This window comes from Gracilinanus agilis, chromosome 2 (assembly GCF_016433145.1).
Source record: "Gracilinanus agilis isolate LMUSP501 chromosome 2, AgileGrace, whole genome shotgun sequence".
Taxonomy (NCBI): Eukaryota; Metazoa; Chordata; class Mammalia; order Didelphimorphia; family Didelphidae; genus Gracilinanus; species Gracilinanus agilis.
In genome coordinates, this window is record NC_058131.1 from 390170247 (window position 1) to 390185118 (window position 14872).

The 14872-nt window shown below is 37.6% G+C and overlaps 1 protein-coding gene across 1 annotated transcript in view; it reads right to left on the reverse strand.

The window, feature by feature from the left end:
- LOC123235596 (proton-coupled amino acid transporter 1-like) overlaps positions 1-14618 on the reverse strand; it is a 39369-nt gene extending 24751 nt beyond the window's left edge. Inside the window, exons 1-7 of the mRNA XM_044661782.1 lie at positions 14476-14618; positions 12783-12873; positions 11046-11134; positions 10190-10285; positions 7908-7992; positions 6615-6833; positions 1083-1181 (exon numbers count right to left, since the gene is read on the reverse strand). Coding sequence (XP_044517717.1) covers positions 1083-1181; positions 6615-6833; positions 7908-7992; positions 10190-10285; positions 11046-11134; positions 12783-12873; positions 14476-14618 — 822 coding nt within the window. The remainder of the gene's footprint in view (positions 1-1082; positions 1182-6614; positions 6834-7907; positions 7993-10189; positions 10286-11045; positions 11135-12782; positions 12874-14475) is intronic.
- Positions 14619-14872: the final 254 nt, after the last annotated feature.

Genomic DNA, 14872 nt, shown 5'->3' on the forward strand with positions numbered 1-14872 from the left:
TCCTAGGCTCTTCTAGGTGCAGGGCATTGAAATCATTTTGGTCACTTGCTGGAGAGATATTTTTGTAATGTCAGTCTCCTAGTTCTCCTGTTGATCAATTCATTCTTCATATCAGAGTGAGTGATATGGTAGCAGGGACTAGGACTTAAATTTTATCAAATCTCCCCAAAGTCTGGGCACTCAGTAGATACTTAATAAATGAATTCTGAATTGAACTGATTAGAAGTTTGGTAACTTATGTACAGTGCTTTAAAATTTACAATGCTTATTCATATGATTAATTTTAATTGATCCTTTTAACAGGTCTGTGAAGTAGGCAGAACAAGAATTATGATGTCCATTTTACAGATGAATAAATGGGCCCAGAGAGGTTAAGCACCTTGTCCAGGATCATACAGCTAGTAGCAAATGTAGAATCAAGACAAACTCAGGTCTTCTGACTCCATGCCTGGGCTTCCCACCATATTTCTTGGTCTCTCATCACCCTCCTCATCAACTATCCACTGAACCTCTGGCTTTCTAGCTTGAAATACAATCTTTCTAACTTCCAGTTTATTATAATAAAAATGGAACACTGAAACAACTATCAGAGTTTTTTTTAAATCCATAAAACTGAAAACCCTTTGCCCTTCTTATGCTCTCTACACAAGCAGCAATATTTTTACAGTAGAAAATTCTGCATCTTCTTAAAGGCACAATTCATATAAAATCAAAGAGCAGCAGATCTCCCCCAGGGGAAGAATATAGAAATGATAGAATTATAAGCCAGAAAGGAGCATGTTTATTTCCTTAAGAAGCCTACTGTATTATCTTTTTCCTGTGTTAACAAAGAAGCATTTGATACATATTAGTGATCAAGTAGATAGGAAAGGAGGTAAAATCTAAGTATTATTAAATCAATATAAGCTTTGTCTTTAAAAATTTACTAGATTCAATACTAGAGAAATGGTGACTGCTGAACAGATATACCACAGAAGATCATTTCCAACAGGGATATTCTTCTAGTATTTCCCCCATTTGTTTCTGGAATACTGTATTCCTCACTAGAAAGCTTTCAACTTTAATTTGAATTCAAACCTTACCACTCCAATGCCTTCAAAGGCAAATATGGCTGTACCAAAGAACAGAGGGTATGTCTTCCAATTTGCTACCAATGGCAAGTTTCTAGGGTCTGGGATTCCCTAAAAGAAACACAGATAAAGAGATTACCTGTTATTATAAGAGTAATTCAGGATTTCTGAAGGGAAAAAGTAGGACATCAAAACATATTTCAGTAAGATCAAAGTTCAAGTAAAACAGTCCCCTCTTTCACAGAGTATATAGCTACCTTCCTGGGTTTTTGTGAGGATAAAGTGAGAGAAAGTTTGTAAAGTTCTTCACACAGGACCTAGTGCATAGTAAGTGCTATATAAAAGGTAGCTAATATTACTGCTAAGACTTGTATGAACCAACATAAAATGAAATGATAGGAACCAGGAGAAAAATGTATAGAATGACTTAAAAAAATACAAAGGAGGAAAACAACTGTGAAAAACCATAAACCCTTATCAATGTAATGACCAATCCAGACACCAGAAGATCAATGGTGAAGCAACCCTACCACCTCTGATGGGGAGGTGATGGATTAGAGATACAGAATGAAACATACATTTTTGTGCTTTACTATTATTATTTCTTACAAATTGTAATATGCAGAAATGGCCACTGATTTCTGCATATTACAAAATTAATTCCAATTATTTGGTGATGGTGGTGGTGGAAGCACAGAGAGTGGCAGTCAGTAGTAGTAGAAACTATGTTTAAAAAAAGAAAATAGAAAAGTCAATGTTAAAAATACACACAGAAAAATGCAGAAAGGGTCACAGACAAGCAAGATAACTTTATTAATATTTTAACTGTTACTAATATGCACTTTAAAACAAAATTAAAAGCAAAAGATAACTTGACTACTTTGGCAATCTAAGTGGATAGCACAACCAAAAAAAATCCCAAATGAGCACAGTGAAACTTTAACAAAACAGAGTTCTAGCCCGAAAAAGAGGAGAAAATGCATGCGAGCTTGGAGATGAGTGTCAGATACTGCATATTCTGTCAAATTTGGTTGATGCATTCATTACTTGTGTTGAACTGCTTTGATTTCTTTCTTTTCTATGCTTTGTTAAAAAGGAATTGTGCCAGGGCAAAGAAAGAAATATAATAGGAAAAAAATGTGATAAAATAAAAAATCAGAAAGAATGAGTTGATCACCATAAGATCCTGATGGCAAAGCTATATGTGCTGACAAGCATAGCCATTTTTGATGACAGGTGGCCGCATACATTCATATATAGAGAAGTAGGGGAATGCATGCTGAGGATGAAACATTTGCTGTAGTGTAGTGTAGACACTCTGTGCTGGAGGTCTATAGGCCAAAAAAACTGTCACTAAGCAGGTAAGTTAAATAATTAGTTTTTGGTTTATTAAATACAGTTATATATTATAATTATATATTTTTGTTATTTAAACTATAAATATTGCGAAATTATGTTTTTTCCTCGAAGTGACACACCACTCAAGTTATGCTTGGTTTTTTGGTGAATTTTGACACATCAAGCTCAAAAGATTGCCCATAAGAGCTAGAAGGCCTACACATTTAGGTCCTATCTTTGTACTCTGCCTCTAGGAGGGGGCCAGTCATGCAATGAGAGCAGAACATAACATGTGAACAGCCTGAGCACTGCATAAATGTCCATTAAATGTTTAAAGATCCTGAAGATGAGTATTGTATAAATTCTTTATGTAGGAGTTATGGGAGGACAGAGACAAGAACATCATAGGATGTGAAGTCACAGTTAAGATGCTCACACCAATGTGATCATGGATCCATTGAAGTATATTTTTTCTAAGCCTTACCTTCTACCTTAGAATCAATACTGTGCATCATTTCATCATTTCAAGGCAGAAGAGTGATGAGACATAGGAAATTTCCTCTGTAACCCTATATATTCTGGGGAGGGTATTTTTTAAAAGACTGGGTTTTCCTATCTTCCCTGGGCTGCAAGTGGAAGAACTACCCACAGGTCCAATCCCACTCCTGCCTAGAATGGGAGATTTAATTAGCCTGATCTTTTTATAATCTGGGTTGATGCTCCTCCTTAGGCAAAGGTTAGGGAAGTTAGGACATCCCAAACCTCGACAGCTGAATTTAGTGAAGGCACACAACTTGTACAACCTATTGTGGCTTGGAATTCCCAAGTTTAAGAGATCTGCCCAGCTTCACTTGCCAGGTAGCTGGGATTATAGGCATGCACTACCAAGCCCACCAATGTATTTTATTTAATGCATTTAAAAATATCATTCTGAAAAATAGTCCACAGGTTTCACCAGGCTAGCAAAGGTGTCTGGGGCATGAAAATAACTAAGAACCCTAAGTGCAAGGGAGAGGCACCAAGACTGTCTAAATGACAAAATGCAAAGCTAGAGCAAATCAAAATCACCAATAGAGAAATGAAAATCAGAACAACTCTAAAGTTCCACCTTATATTATCAGGCTGGCAAAGCTGACCAAAAAAAAAAAAAAAAGGAAAACAACAAGCTGGAGGAAAACAGATACATTAATATACTATTAGTGGAACTTCGAACCATTCTGTAACCAATTTAGAACTATGTCCAAGAGGTAGCTGGGTGGCTCAGTAAATCGAGCACCAGGCCTAGAGACAGGAAGTCTCCAGTTCAAAGGTGGTCTCAGACACTTCCTATTGGTATAACCTTGGGCAAGTCACTTAACCCCAATTGCCCAGCCTTTATGACTCTTCTGTCTTAGAACTGATACTAAGTCACAAGGTAAGGGTTTTTAAAATATATTTTTTAAAAAAAGGTAAACTATGATCAACAGCTTAAGAAACAAAGGGGAGCTACTATAGGCATAGTCCACATAATTTTGCCTTCACAATCTTTTTACTGTAGTATCATTAATAACAATATGTTAGTAATCAAACCCTATGCTATAACATCCTAAACCTTGTTGTAATGTTCAGTTAATTGAATATTTGTAATGTTCCTATGGAACTAAATTCCCCATTCTACCTAATGTGTTTTTGTAGAATCAGTTAATAATGCCGAGAGGAGTTATAATCAAGATGTCCTAATCAGAGAATCTCCTGAGGATTGCACCCCCTATGCAAGGATTCCCTCTGCAACATATTTGACAATAATTATCCTGCCACTGATTAACACCTCCAGAGATGAAATTCATTACTCCCTGAGACAACCCATTTATATTGACAAAGTAACTACAGTAGAGAGTTCTGAGTCTATACCATGAGAATATTTCAAAGATGAGACCACCTGAAAATAAGCATTTTAGTTAATTAGGGGTCCAAGATAAATTTAAGTATTTTCCTTTTTTTTTTGTTTTAAATCTTTGTTTACCAAGAATATCTATTTGAATGTGAATCAGCCCTTTACAGAAAATGTAGATAATCCAACATGCATTAAAATAAACAATCATTTATTTAGGATCTACTAGGTGCCAGCCTCCATGGTAGGTGAGGAAGGTATTCCTACTTTAGAGAGGGAAAAATTAGTATAAATAGTCTAAGGAATTACAAAAGAACTTGGCTCCACTCAAAGACATTTTGATAGTATAATATGACTTATTTATTTATTTTTAAACCTTTACCTTCTGTCTTAGAATCAATATCAAGTATTAGTTCCAAAGCAAAAGAGCAGTAAGGGCTAGGCAATTGGGGTTAAGTGACTTGCCCAATGAAATGTCTTGGGCTACATTTGAACCTAAGTCCTCCCAATTCTAGGCCTGTCGCTCTATCCACCATGTCACCTAGTTGCCCCTACAATAAGATTTCTAAAGCACTATCTTCAAACAAGCCTGCGAGGGAGGGAAAAGAGAATTATCCTCATTGTACAGATTTCAAAAACAAGGCTTAGAGAAACTGTAGATGTGGCTTCCAGAGGGAAGACCTAAAATTAAGTCTTTTTAATTTAATCTAGGCTTTTTTCATCTTACCATGATCATCTCTGATTCTTAAGAATCTATCCAAGACTGGAAAAGTAGTTAAAAGCCTCCTACATGAGGCTTCCCCAGGTGCCAAAGTGCCTCTTCTGCAAAATGACTTTATACATGTATTGTCTCTCCTTTTAGAACCTAAGCTTCTTGACTATGGGGACTGATTGATTTTCATCTTGTATTCCCAATGCTAACAGAGTCTGTCATAGTAAATGCTTGAAGACTATTACAAGCCCAGCAGGGAGGAACTATCCTACAGCTCAATTCAGTATATCTGACTCTGTCAGAAGTTCCTTGGCAGGCAGCTAGGAAGCACAAGTGGATTGAGCTCTAGGCCTGGAGTCAGGCCTGTTTTCAAATTTGACTATACATACATCCTAGCTGTGTGACCCTGAGCAAGTCCCTTAACCCCAGTTACCTAGCCCTTACTACTCTTCTGCTTTAGAATTGATACTAAGACAGATGATGAGGATTTGTTAAAAAGTTCTTTGGAAAGGCTCAAGAGAAATGGCAATATAAAATAAGGCTGGAAAGGTAGGTACCTGAGGTGGGGCAGCTAGATAGATGTAGAATAGATAGAACACTGAGCCTGGAGTCAGTTAGACCCGAGTTCAAATACAGTCTCAGACACTCATTGTTCGACCCTGGGCAAGTCACTTAACCTTTTGGCCTCAGTTTCTTCATCTGTAAAATGAGCTGGAAAAGGAAATGGCAAATCACTCCAGCATTTTTGCCATGAAAGCCCTCAAAGTGGGGATCCAAAGAGTCAGACATGATTGAAATGACTGAATGATAACAAAAAAGTATCTTTCAATGGGTTTCCAATCCAGGTACTAGTGCTCTTTCCATTTCTTTATCTACTAAGAGTACTTGGTTTATTTTGGGTCTCAACCACATGCAAAAATTTTGTACTAGGGGGCAGCTGGGTGGCTCAGTGGATTGAGAGCCAGACCTAGAGATGGGAGGTCCTGGGTTCAAATCTGACCCCAGATAGTTCCTAGCTATGTGATCCTAGGCAAGTCACTTAAACCCTATTGCCTAGCCCTTACTGCTCTTCTGCCTTAGAATCAATACAGAGTATTGATCCTAAGACGGAAGGTAAGGGTTTAAAAAAAAAAGAATTTTGTACTAACAGAAGCCCAGATATAGACATGGGAAGCTTAAAAATGTAGAAGGAAAAGATAACTCCCTTCTTTTTACTATCAAGCTTCCTGGGTAGTTGAGCTATCAATTAGCATCAGGCCAGTCTCCACCGTATACTAACCAATTAGAAGTGGTATGACAACCAGTTACAGCTGGCCCTAACTGGTCTGCTACAGGCAGCTCAATTAGCCAGAGAGAAAGAATATGGGGAGCATCCTTTTCCTCACACTTCCCACTTTCTAATTCAACCAGGAAAACCCCAAGCAGTCATCTGAGGAAGCAAAGTGGATACTTTGCTCCAGAAGTGCTGGGTGCCCCAAAATCATTAGACAGCTGCTTTGTGACTCCTCTACCACAAAGCAGTGAACAAGTGGGAGACTAAGAATAACAAGTGGAAAGAATTTCCACCCAAGATCTCCATGTCAAACGACTTGGGCAGTGGCTGTGGGCCTGGGCAAATACACACCTGGACAATGTGCTGATAGATCATGATAAGGCTGACCAGCATGGCAATGTTGGCCAACATTGAGATGAAGGTCAGGGCTTTGAGGTTTCGGATGAAAACTAGCAGCACAAAGAAGGGCAGGAAGGTGAGCATGTAGAGTCGGGAGTCCATGGTGGGTGTCAGCAACACCGTCTCATTGTTATGGCAGTTGTTGGTTGTCCCATTGGCTGCTTCTACCACCTTAAGTATAGGAAGAGAAAAAGGAAAAAAATGGGAAAAGTCTTTAAAAATAAATCAAGTGAGGTAAAGCTAGGTAGCTCGGTAGATAGAAAGCCTGGCCTAGAGTCAGAAGGCCCTGGGTTCAAATATGACCTCATATACTTTCGAGCTATGTGATCCTGGGCAAGTCACTCAGCCCCCACTTCCTAGCCCTTACCACCTTTCTGCATTGGAACCACAGTATTGATTCTAAGATGGAAGGTGAGAGTTTGAAAAAAAAATCAATCAAGAGGAATTCAGTATAAAGAACTTCCCAAATTAAGAGTTATGAACCTACAAAGCATTGAAGGAATTTATGGAATCTTTAGTAGATAGTAATCTACATAAAGAAGGGGCAATATTTGTGTAATCACCCCATCTCTTCCAACATAGCAGAGGGCTTTGCATAAAACAGGCAATTAATGAGTCTCCACTGAACTAAATTGTAACCTTTGAAGAGTTTTGAGGATAGCACAGACTTCCTCTGCTTGCCTGGGTCTGCCGCAATCTTTCCTGGAGATGAGAGGACCACACCTGGGGAAATTCCTGCAGGCCCTAACATTTTAGAATCTAAATCTATTTATAGATCCCCAAAAGAGACTGACCCCAAAGGGACAACAGCTATGTAAAACTTTTGGTCTTTTTTTTTTTTTTTTTACTTAGGTCAGTTAGAAAGGAGTCCAAGTCAACTCTGAGAGATCTATGCTATCCACATCTAGCTAAAGAACTGTTGGAGTATAAATGGAGAAGAAAACATGATTTATCACTTGTTTGTATGGATATATGATTTGGGGTTTTGGTTTTAAAAGATTACTCTATTACAAAAAAGAACAATATGGAAATAGGTTTTGAGTGATAATACATGTATAAGCCAGTGAAATTGCTTGTCAAGCAATTTCCCCCAGGAGTGGGGAAGAAAGAGAGGAGGGAGACAACAAGAATCATGTAACCATGGGAAAAAATTTAAAATAAAATAAAATAGTTAAAAAAAAGGAGTCCAAGTGCAGAAGATCCACTTAGTTGTCTGTCAACCACCTTTATCTACTTTCACCCTACCTGTTTAAAGTTGTCAGCCATAAATACAAAATATACACAGCAAAAGCCCAGCTGAGTGACAATCAGGAAGAAACTCACAATACGCCTAGAGATGAGAGAATAAAAAGATAATTCATTTTTAAAATGAAGCATTTCAAAGGGTGAAAAAAAGCCTCATCAAATTAAACCTTTTATTTATAAAACAAAGTCAAATCAACAAGAATTTATTAAGTTCTTACTATATACTAAACACTAGGGATTATATAATTAGAATCTGCTCCCCAGGATTCTAAATCCCAGCATCCTATTTACATGTTTACCTACTGAGGAGCAGATTCTAATTATACAGGATGCATTCTAAAGGAGGAGACAGCATGCAAATAACTATATTGTAAAAATAAAAGGCAGACTGTAAAACTAATACAGCAATGGAATGATTGTTGATTTATAAACTGATTTCAGATACTCTTGTTTGCTGTGCTTGCAAAGTATCTTCAATTTATATCAGTGAAGTGAAGATCATAAATGAACTCTTTAGGGCCAGGCACAAGGACACTAAAGAGACTCTTGTTATAAAAAATAAACTATTTATTGAGAGTATATAAGGATAAAAAGGATTTCTAACTCTAAGGGATTCTAACTCCACCCAAATAAAACTCCCTGGTTCTGCAAGGAACCACTTCTCCTGCGTCCACAGACTACATTGATCCTTCCTGATCTGACTAGCCCCAATTTTTATTATTCTAAATAAACTAACACTAGTTATCCTTATAATTCTTAACTTTGCCTTCAAGTTATAAAAATAACAAAGGGTAGCTGGTTAAGTCTCAACAAGAATCAAGTTAGAACTCTGAGCCTTAGCAGACTCAGAGTCCAAACCAAAGACCAGGTCTTTCTTAAGAGTTAAAACAATCTCAGAGTTAAAACAATCTATAAAAACAGCAATAGTTACTAGTGTTTCCCAAATTGAAAAAGGAAAATACTAAGCTCTTTCAGGTCTTTCCCTCCTTTCCGTCTACCTCAGACAGGAGAGAGAGTCTCTGTGAGTGACTGCCAACTACCAGAGACCAACTGCCACACCCAGAGAGAGTAACTGTTACAGAAAAACCATTATAACTGTCAACATTTGAAACCAACACTCTCTCTCAGGTCTGCTTCAAACTCTAATTCTTTCTCAAGCCAGCTTCTTTACTTCTTATCTCTAAACTAATATAATAATACCTAATTTCTAATATCATCCTTATAATTTACATACAAGAGTTCAATGCAAACAATTATGTACATACAATATATATACATATATTTCTGAGTGTACAATGTGTGTGTAATACATACACACACATAATGCGCACACACACACATATATAGTAAATCAGAAGTAATATCAGAGGGAAGGCACCAGCACTGAGACGAACTGGTAAAGGCTTCTTGTAGTAGGTAGGATTTTAGCAGAGACTTTAAGGAATTCTAGAATAGCCAATGAAAATACATTGAATGGGAAGATGGATTATCTTGTAAGAAGAACAGTAAGAGGGAAATTTTACTGAATTATAGGGTATATGGAGGGGAATAAGGTGAAAAGACTGGAAAGGCAAGAAGAAGACAGGTAATGGAGAGTTTTAAAAGGTCACAGATTTCATATTTGATCCTGGAGGTAAGTGTCACTGAAAATATTGAGGCATGAAGACATGGGAAGATTCTAAATATCAAATCATGTTTCTTTTCACAAATTACATGATGTTTATAAACCCTCATCTTATTCATTTCAAACTATTTTTTTCTGGTTAAAAGTAAAAATCTTTTTTAAAAACTAAAGGAAGATATATAAGGTAGAAGATACAGAAAGCAGGGGAAAATCTACCCATATCTATAGTTAAAACTAGTAAGAGAGGGGGTAAGTAGCAATGAGAAATTCTTTTTGTTGGGAGTTGAGAAGGGAAGGAAGGAGAATCTTCTGTAATTTAGATTATATACACACTCTCCCTTGAAGATAAAGCTGAGTACAACACAAAACCTTTCTGGATCCTCCAAATAAACTACCTTGAATTTAACTATTTTATTTTCATTTGTCTTTATTCCTTTTTTTGGTATATATTCATATTACCCCCCCATTAAAATGAAAGATTTTTTAGGATAAGTGGTGTCTTATGCTTTTCTTTTCTCTCTCAGAGTACACAGTACTTTGCACTCAGTAGGCAATTAATAAGAGCATTAGAAAAGAAGAAGCCATGTATGCATGCATACCCAAAAAAAGTTTCATATTGCATCAAACAATAAAACAATCAAAAGCATTTATTAATTACCTTCCCCATAGGGAATGAGTTCGAAGCCAAGAGCTGGGACTAGCTTCCAACCCATACATCACTGTATCTCCATATTCCAAAAAGGGTTTCTGTAGCCTATGAAGAAGGAAAAAAAACCAAGAATTGGTTTAGCCCAATTACAGGGACCTGTAAAATCAGGAGAAGGAGAATGATAGTAGCAAAGCAGACCCAGAGCAGTCAATAGTTCTTTATGAGTACCAACATTATCAGACTCTTAAAATCTAGACCAGTTATAATATTGATAGTAAGAGTCAGCAGATACCTCTTGAAAAGCATCTTATCTTGGGGGATGGAAAAATTAGGATTCTAAACACCACTCTGATATGGTCATAGTTCACTGGGAAATATTAAGAGAAGCCCATTTACTTAAGGTCAAAAAACACCAAGTTCATGAGAAAGCTTGGACAAGAACCCATAAAAGGAACAGTAAAATCACTATTTTCTATTACTAATTATTAGTAATAGAGAAATATCACACTGACCCCCTAGTTGGATTGTCCTCCTATTCAATTACTAAAAATTAGGCAGTCACTAATCAGCGTCAATATTCCAGGCATTACAGAACAAAGAATTAGGATATGGTCTTGAGCCAGTACCTTAACTAAAAGATCCCAAACCAAAGAATACGAAACACACAAGAAGAGTCAGATGTGAGTCATAACAAATATAAGAAGTAACAACAGAGGTACAGGTTGTGCATTGGTATAAGCTGCATAAGAGCAATGAGTATGAGTTAAGAAAAGAGACAATTTTAATGGAATTTAATAGAACTAAAGTTGGTAATTAAATGCCAAAGGACAAATGTTCATCCAAGAATAGAGACAAAATGTCTTACCTACGGCATAAGTGATGAGCACACTTCACTAGGATGCCCATACAATGCGTAGCCACAATGCCCATCACGATCAGACTAAGAGGGCCCATCTGGAGAATGGTAGTGAAGGAGAGAAGAATAGAGCAAAAATGATTTTAAAAGGTTAGTCATATAACTGATTGAAATGCCCCTGGAGAACCCACTACTTTGAAGAGGGTTTGGGTTCACAGGTGTAGACCACTGCATATAACTTCAGAGTGGTTTTTTTTCCCCAATATGTCACTTGCTTTTGTTGAATTTTTTCCCCTTCTTCCTCTTTTTCTTTTTCTCTTGTTTGAAAAAAAAATCTTTGTTACAAGGAATGGCTCTCCAAGAAGAAGGAGGGATACAAGGGGAAATCGAGGCAATGTAAAAGTAAAAGTTGCCAATAAAAACAATTTTTGAAAAAAGTGATTAATTCCAAGTTTCAAGGAGAAAGTTTTTAGGCAGTCCTGGTGAGCAAAACATAATAAAGACTCATTCTATAAACTGGAAACTGGCCTGAACTTTAGCACTCTTTCAAGTAAATCTAATATTTTAGAGAAAAAGAAGCTAGAAGACAAGCCATGTTCAGAGTTGATAGAGGGTATTAATAAGAAAAAAATCTCTAATGACTTGAGCAGAAATGGAAAGAGAGCTTTTAAGGATTAGCTTAAGAGGAATTCCTGGATAATCTACGTTTGCGAACATTCTAAAGAAAGGAAATGAGGTTACCTCTGAACACAAAGATCTACTCAAAGAATAACTTAAAAAACAATGAGTCCAAGTTAATAATTTAAGATATAGAGTAGCCTTCTCCACAGGCTACACAAACCCTTTGTGGACCATGGAGATACAGTGATGTATGGGTTGGCTTCAAACTCACTCCCTATGGGGAAGATAACTGATAAATGCTTTTGATCATTTTATTGTTTGATGCAATAAGAAAAAGAGGTGAGAACCTAGCCAAGAGCTTTCCTAGAAATTATAAAAAAGGGGGCAGCTAGAAGCCTCAGTGGATTGAGAGCCTGGACTGGAGACAAGAGGACCTGTGTTCAAATCTGACCTCAGACACGTATGAGCTGTGTGACCCTGGTCAAGTTACTAAAGCCCCATTTTCTAGCCTTACCATTGTCTGCCTTGGAACCAATACTCAGTATTGATTCTAAGATGGAAGGTAAGGGTTTAAAAATATATATATAAATATATATATATAAATATATATATATATACACACACATACATCTATACATGTGTATATATACATACATGTATACATATACACACACCCAGAATATTGTACTGTTATTAAAGAGTACTCTTAGTATAAATTATGGGCCATATCCAATACATGCAGAATTTGTTTTCTAGCAAAGAGATAGTCTTTCTAATCAGTTATAAAAATCTATTTAAAATTAAAATACTAGGAAAACACAGAAAAGTAATATAATATAGCAAATAGGAGGCTACCCAGGCAATCATGAAGACCTGGGATTGCATCCTGAATTTGATACACGAGGGTAAATCTTAACCTCTCATATTTCAAGTAACAAGTCTCTTAAGATTTAAGATGAGTTAGCAAGGGCATCAGTAGATAAGTTTCTTTCTATATTATGAGTTCTAATGAAACAACAGCTTCAAACCGCAACCCCCCCTCCAAAAAAAGGCATAAAGGCAATCAATATATATATTCTCCCACGTGTCGGGGCATTCCTCCCTCCATCTTCCAGTGCCTCTTACCAAGATGCCTGCATTCTTCACTGCCAGGGGCAGCCCCAGGAGACCTGTGCCAATATTCCCTTTCAGTAAGTGGATCAAGGTTTGGAGCCGTCTGCAGTAATGAAGAGGGACAATGGAGGGTAAGACTAGAGAGATGGGACCCAATGCCAGATCTGCCCCCTGGCTGCAGCTCCAGCACTGGGCAGACAAAAACAAAGCAGCAGGTTGGGGTATCCCTTGTGTACTCTCTCAGCACCACTGACTTGTGTTAATGACTAAACTATGGCTTGTAGAAACCTATCAGCATAGTACCAATTTTCCAGTATAAGTACCTGAAATCTCTCTGGGAAGGGCAGTCCTAAGAACAAAAAATGAACAGAAAATCTGCAAACAAAAAAAAAGAAAATGCCCCCAAAGCTAATAAAGAATGCTTCTTGAATAATGAAGAAAAACAGCAGTCTCTGCAAAAGGTAAAAAAACCTTAGCAGAGCAGCTGAGAGGCTCAATGGATTGAGAGTCAGACCCAGAGATGGGAGGTCCTGGGTTCAAATCTGGCCTCAGACATTTCCTAGTTCTTAGGACAAGTCATTTAACCCCTAGGGTTAAAACAAACAAACAAACAAACAAAAAAGGTAAAAAACTCAGCTTCTGGGGATCTTGGAATATTTCATGGAAACCAAAGGCTGAAAGATACCTTCAAAGAAGATCTGAGTTCAAATGCTGGTTCTAACACGTTAGTGAAGGTGTATGTTGCCCTAAGTAAAAACTTTACTTCCCCTCTCTGAGCCATGGGTTCCTTACCTACCCACTGGAGCTAGAGTAGGGAATGGGAAGGCATATCCAAATACCATATGTCTCTTTTCCTCCTCAAGCCCAGACCCCAAACCTTTCTACTTAAAGAAACTAGCAGGAGCAAGGTGGGAATGTTTTTACTGATACTATTGTTGTTCTTGGCAAAATTGCCTCCAATTTTTAAGCTGTAAATGTATAGTGGTCAATTGTATATAGAGAGATAACAAATAACCCAAATGCTTCAATGTTATCTATATGATATAAAAGAACCACACATTCATGGTTACCTCTTTTTGTCCTAGCAGGACCAATCATATCATTCTCCTACTGAATCAAATCCAGGGGCTCTCTATTGCCTTTAGAATAAAATAGACTCTCTAGGCTATAAAAGCCATTCATAACAGGACTCTAAATCTTTCCCGTCTTAATGAATATGGCTCACCCTCCAGTACAATACTTTTTGTGATGAGGCACACCAGCCTTCTCTCTGTTCTTCTGGGCATTTTCACTGAATGTGTCCCCTGCTGAGGATGCTTTCCCTCCTGGCTTTTCTGGCCTTCTTCAAGACAAAACTCAAATCTCATCTTCTCCAACAGGCTTTTCCCAGTCCTCCCACTGCTAGTTCATGGTACAAGGAGCTTCCTCACCCCTTATGCCAATGAAATCACAGGACCAATTTAATTTTTTGAAAAGTATCCAGAGCTTCATAGGACCAGCAGGCCAGGGAAGAACAAAGTCTAAGAAGCAAACTAGATTCTCAAGGACAAAGTGCCCAGACCTCAAATTCGTGAAATATAAAACAGAGAATAACACAAATACCACCTAGGGTTACTGATAAAGAGAAGAAAAATAGTCCAAAGTAGTCTCTGCAAATCCAGAATCCCAGGAACAAAAGCCACCACAAAGTAAGAATGCCACTTACGTTGTTCCATTGACTTCCCCAAACCGTTGGTAGGAACTTGAATTGGAGAAATTGTCTAGTCCATTGGAAGGGGTCTCAGAGGGGCTCACCTCTGTAGAACTATAATCATTGTAATCTTCATTCCGCAGTCGCTGAGTAGACATAGTGGCTGGGGGAATAGGAGTAGAATTAAGGCCTTCAGCAGCCATGACTTTTAACTCTACCCCCTTGGTAGGCTCTTGGGTAGGAGAATCCATGGCTGCAGTTCCTAACAAGAACCACTAACATATGCATTAAGTACAACACAGTGTCCTGGCACTATATAAAACTGAGAAGGTACAAAGTACACAGAGTTGGGCAAAGCTCACTGCTTTTATGCTATACTTTACAATGGTTTCTTCTGAGAATATTCATATAT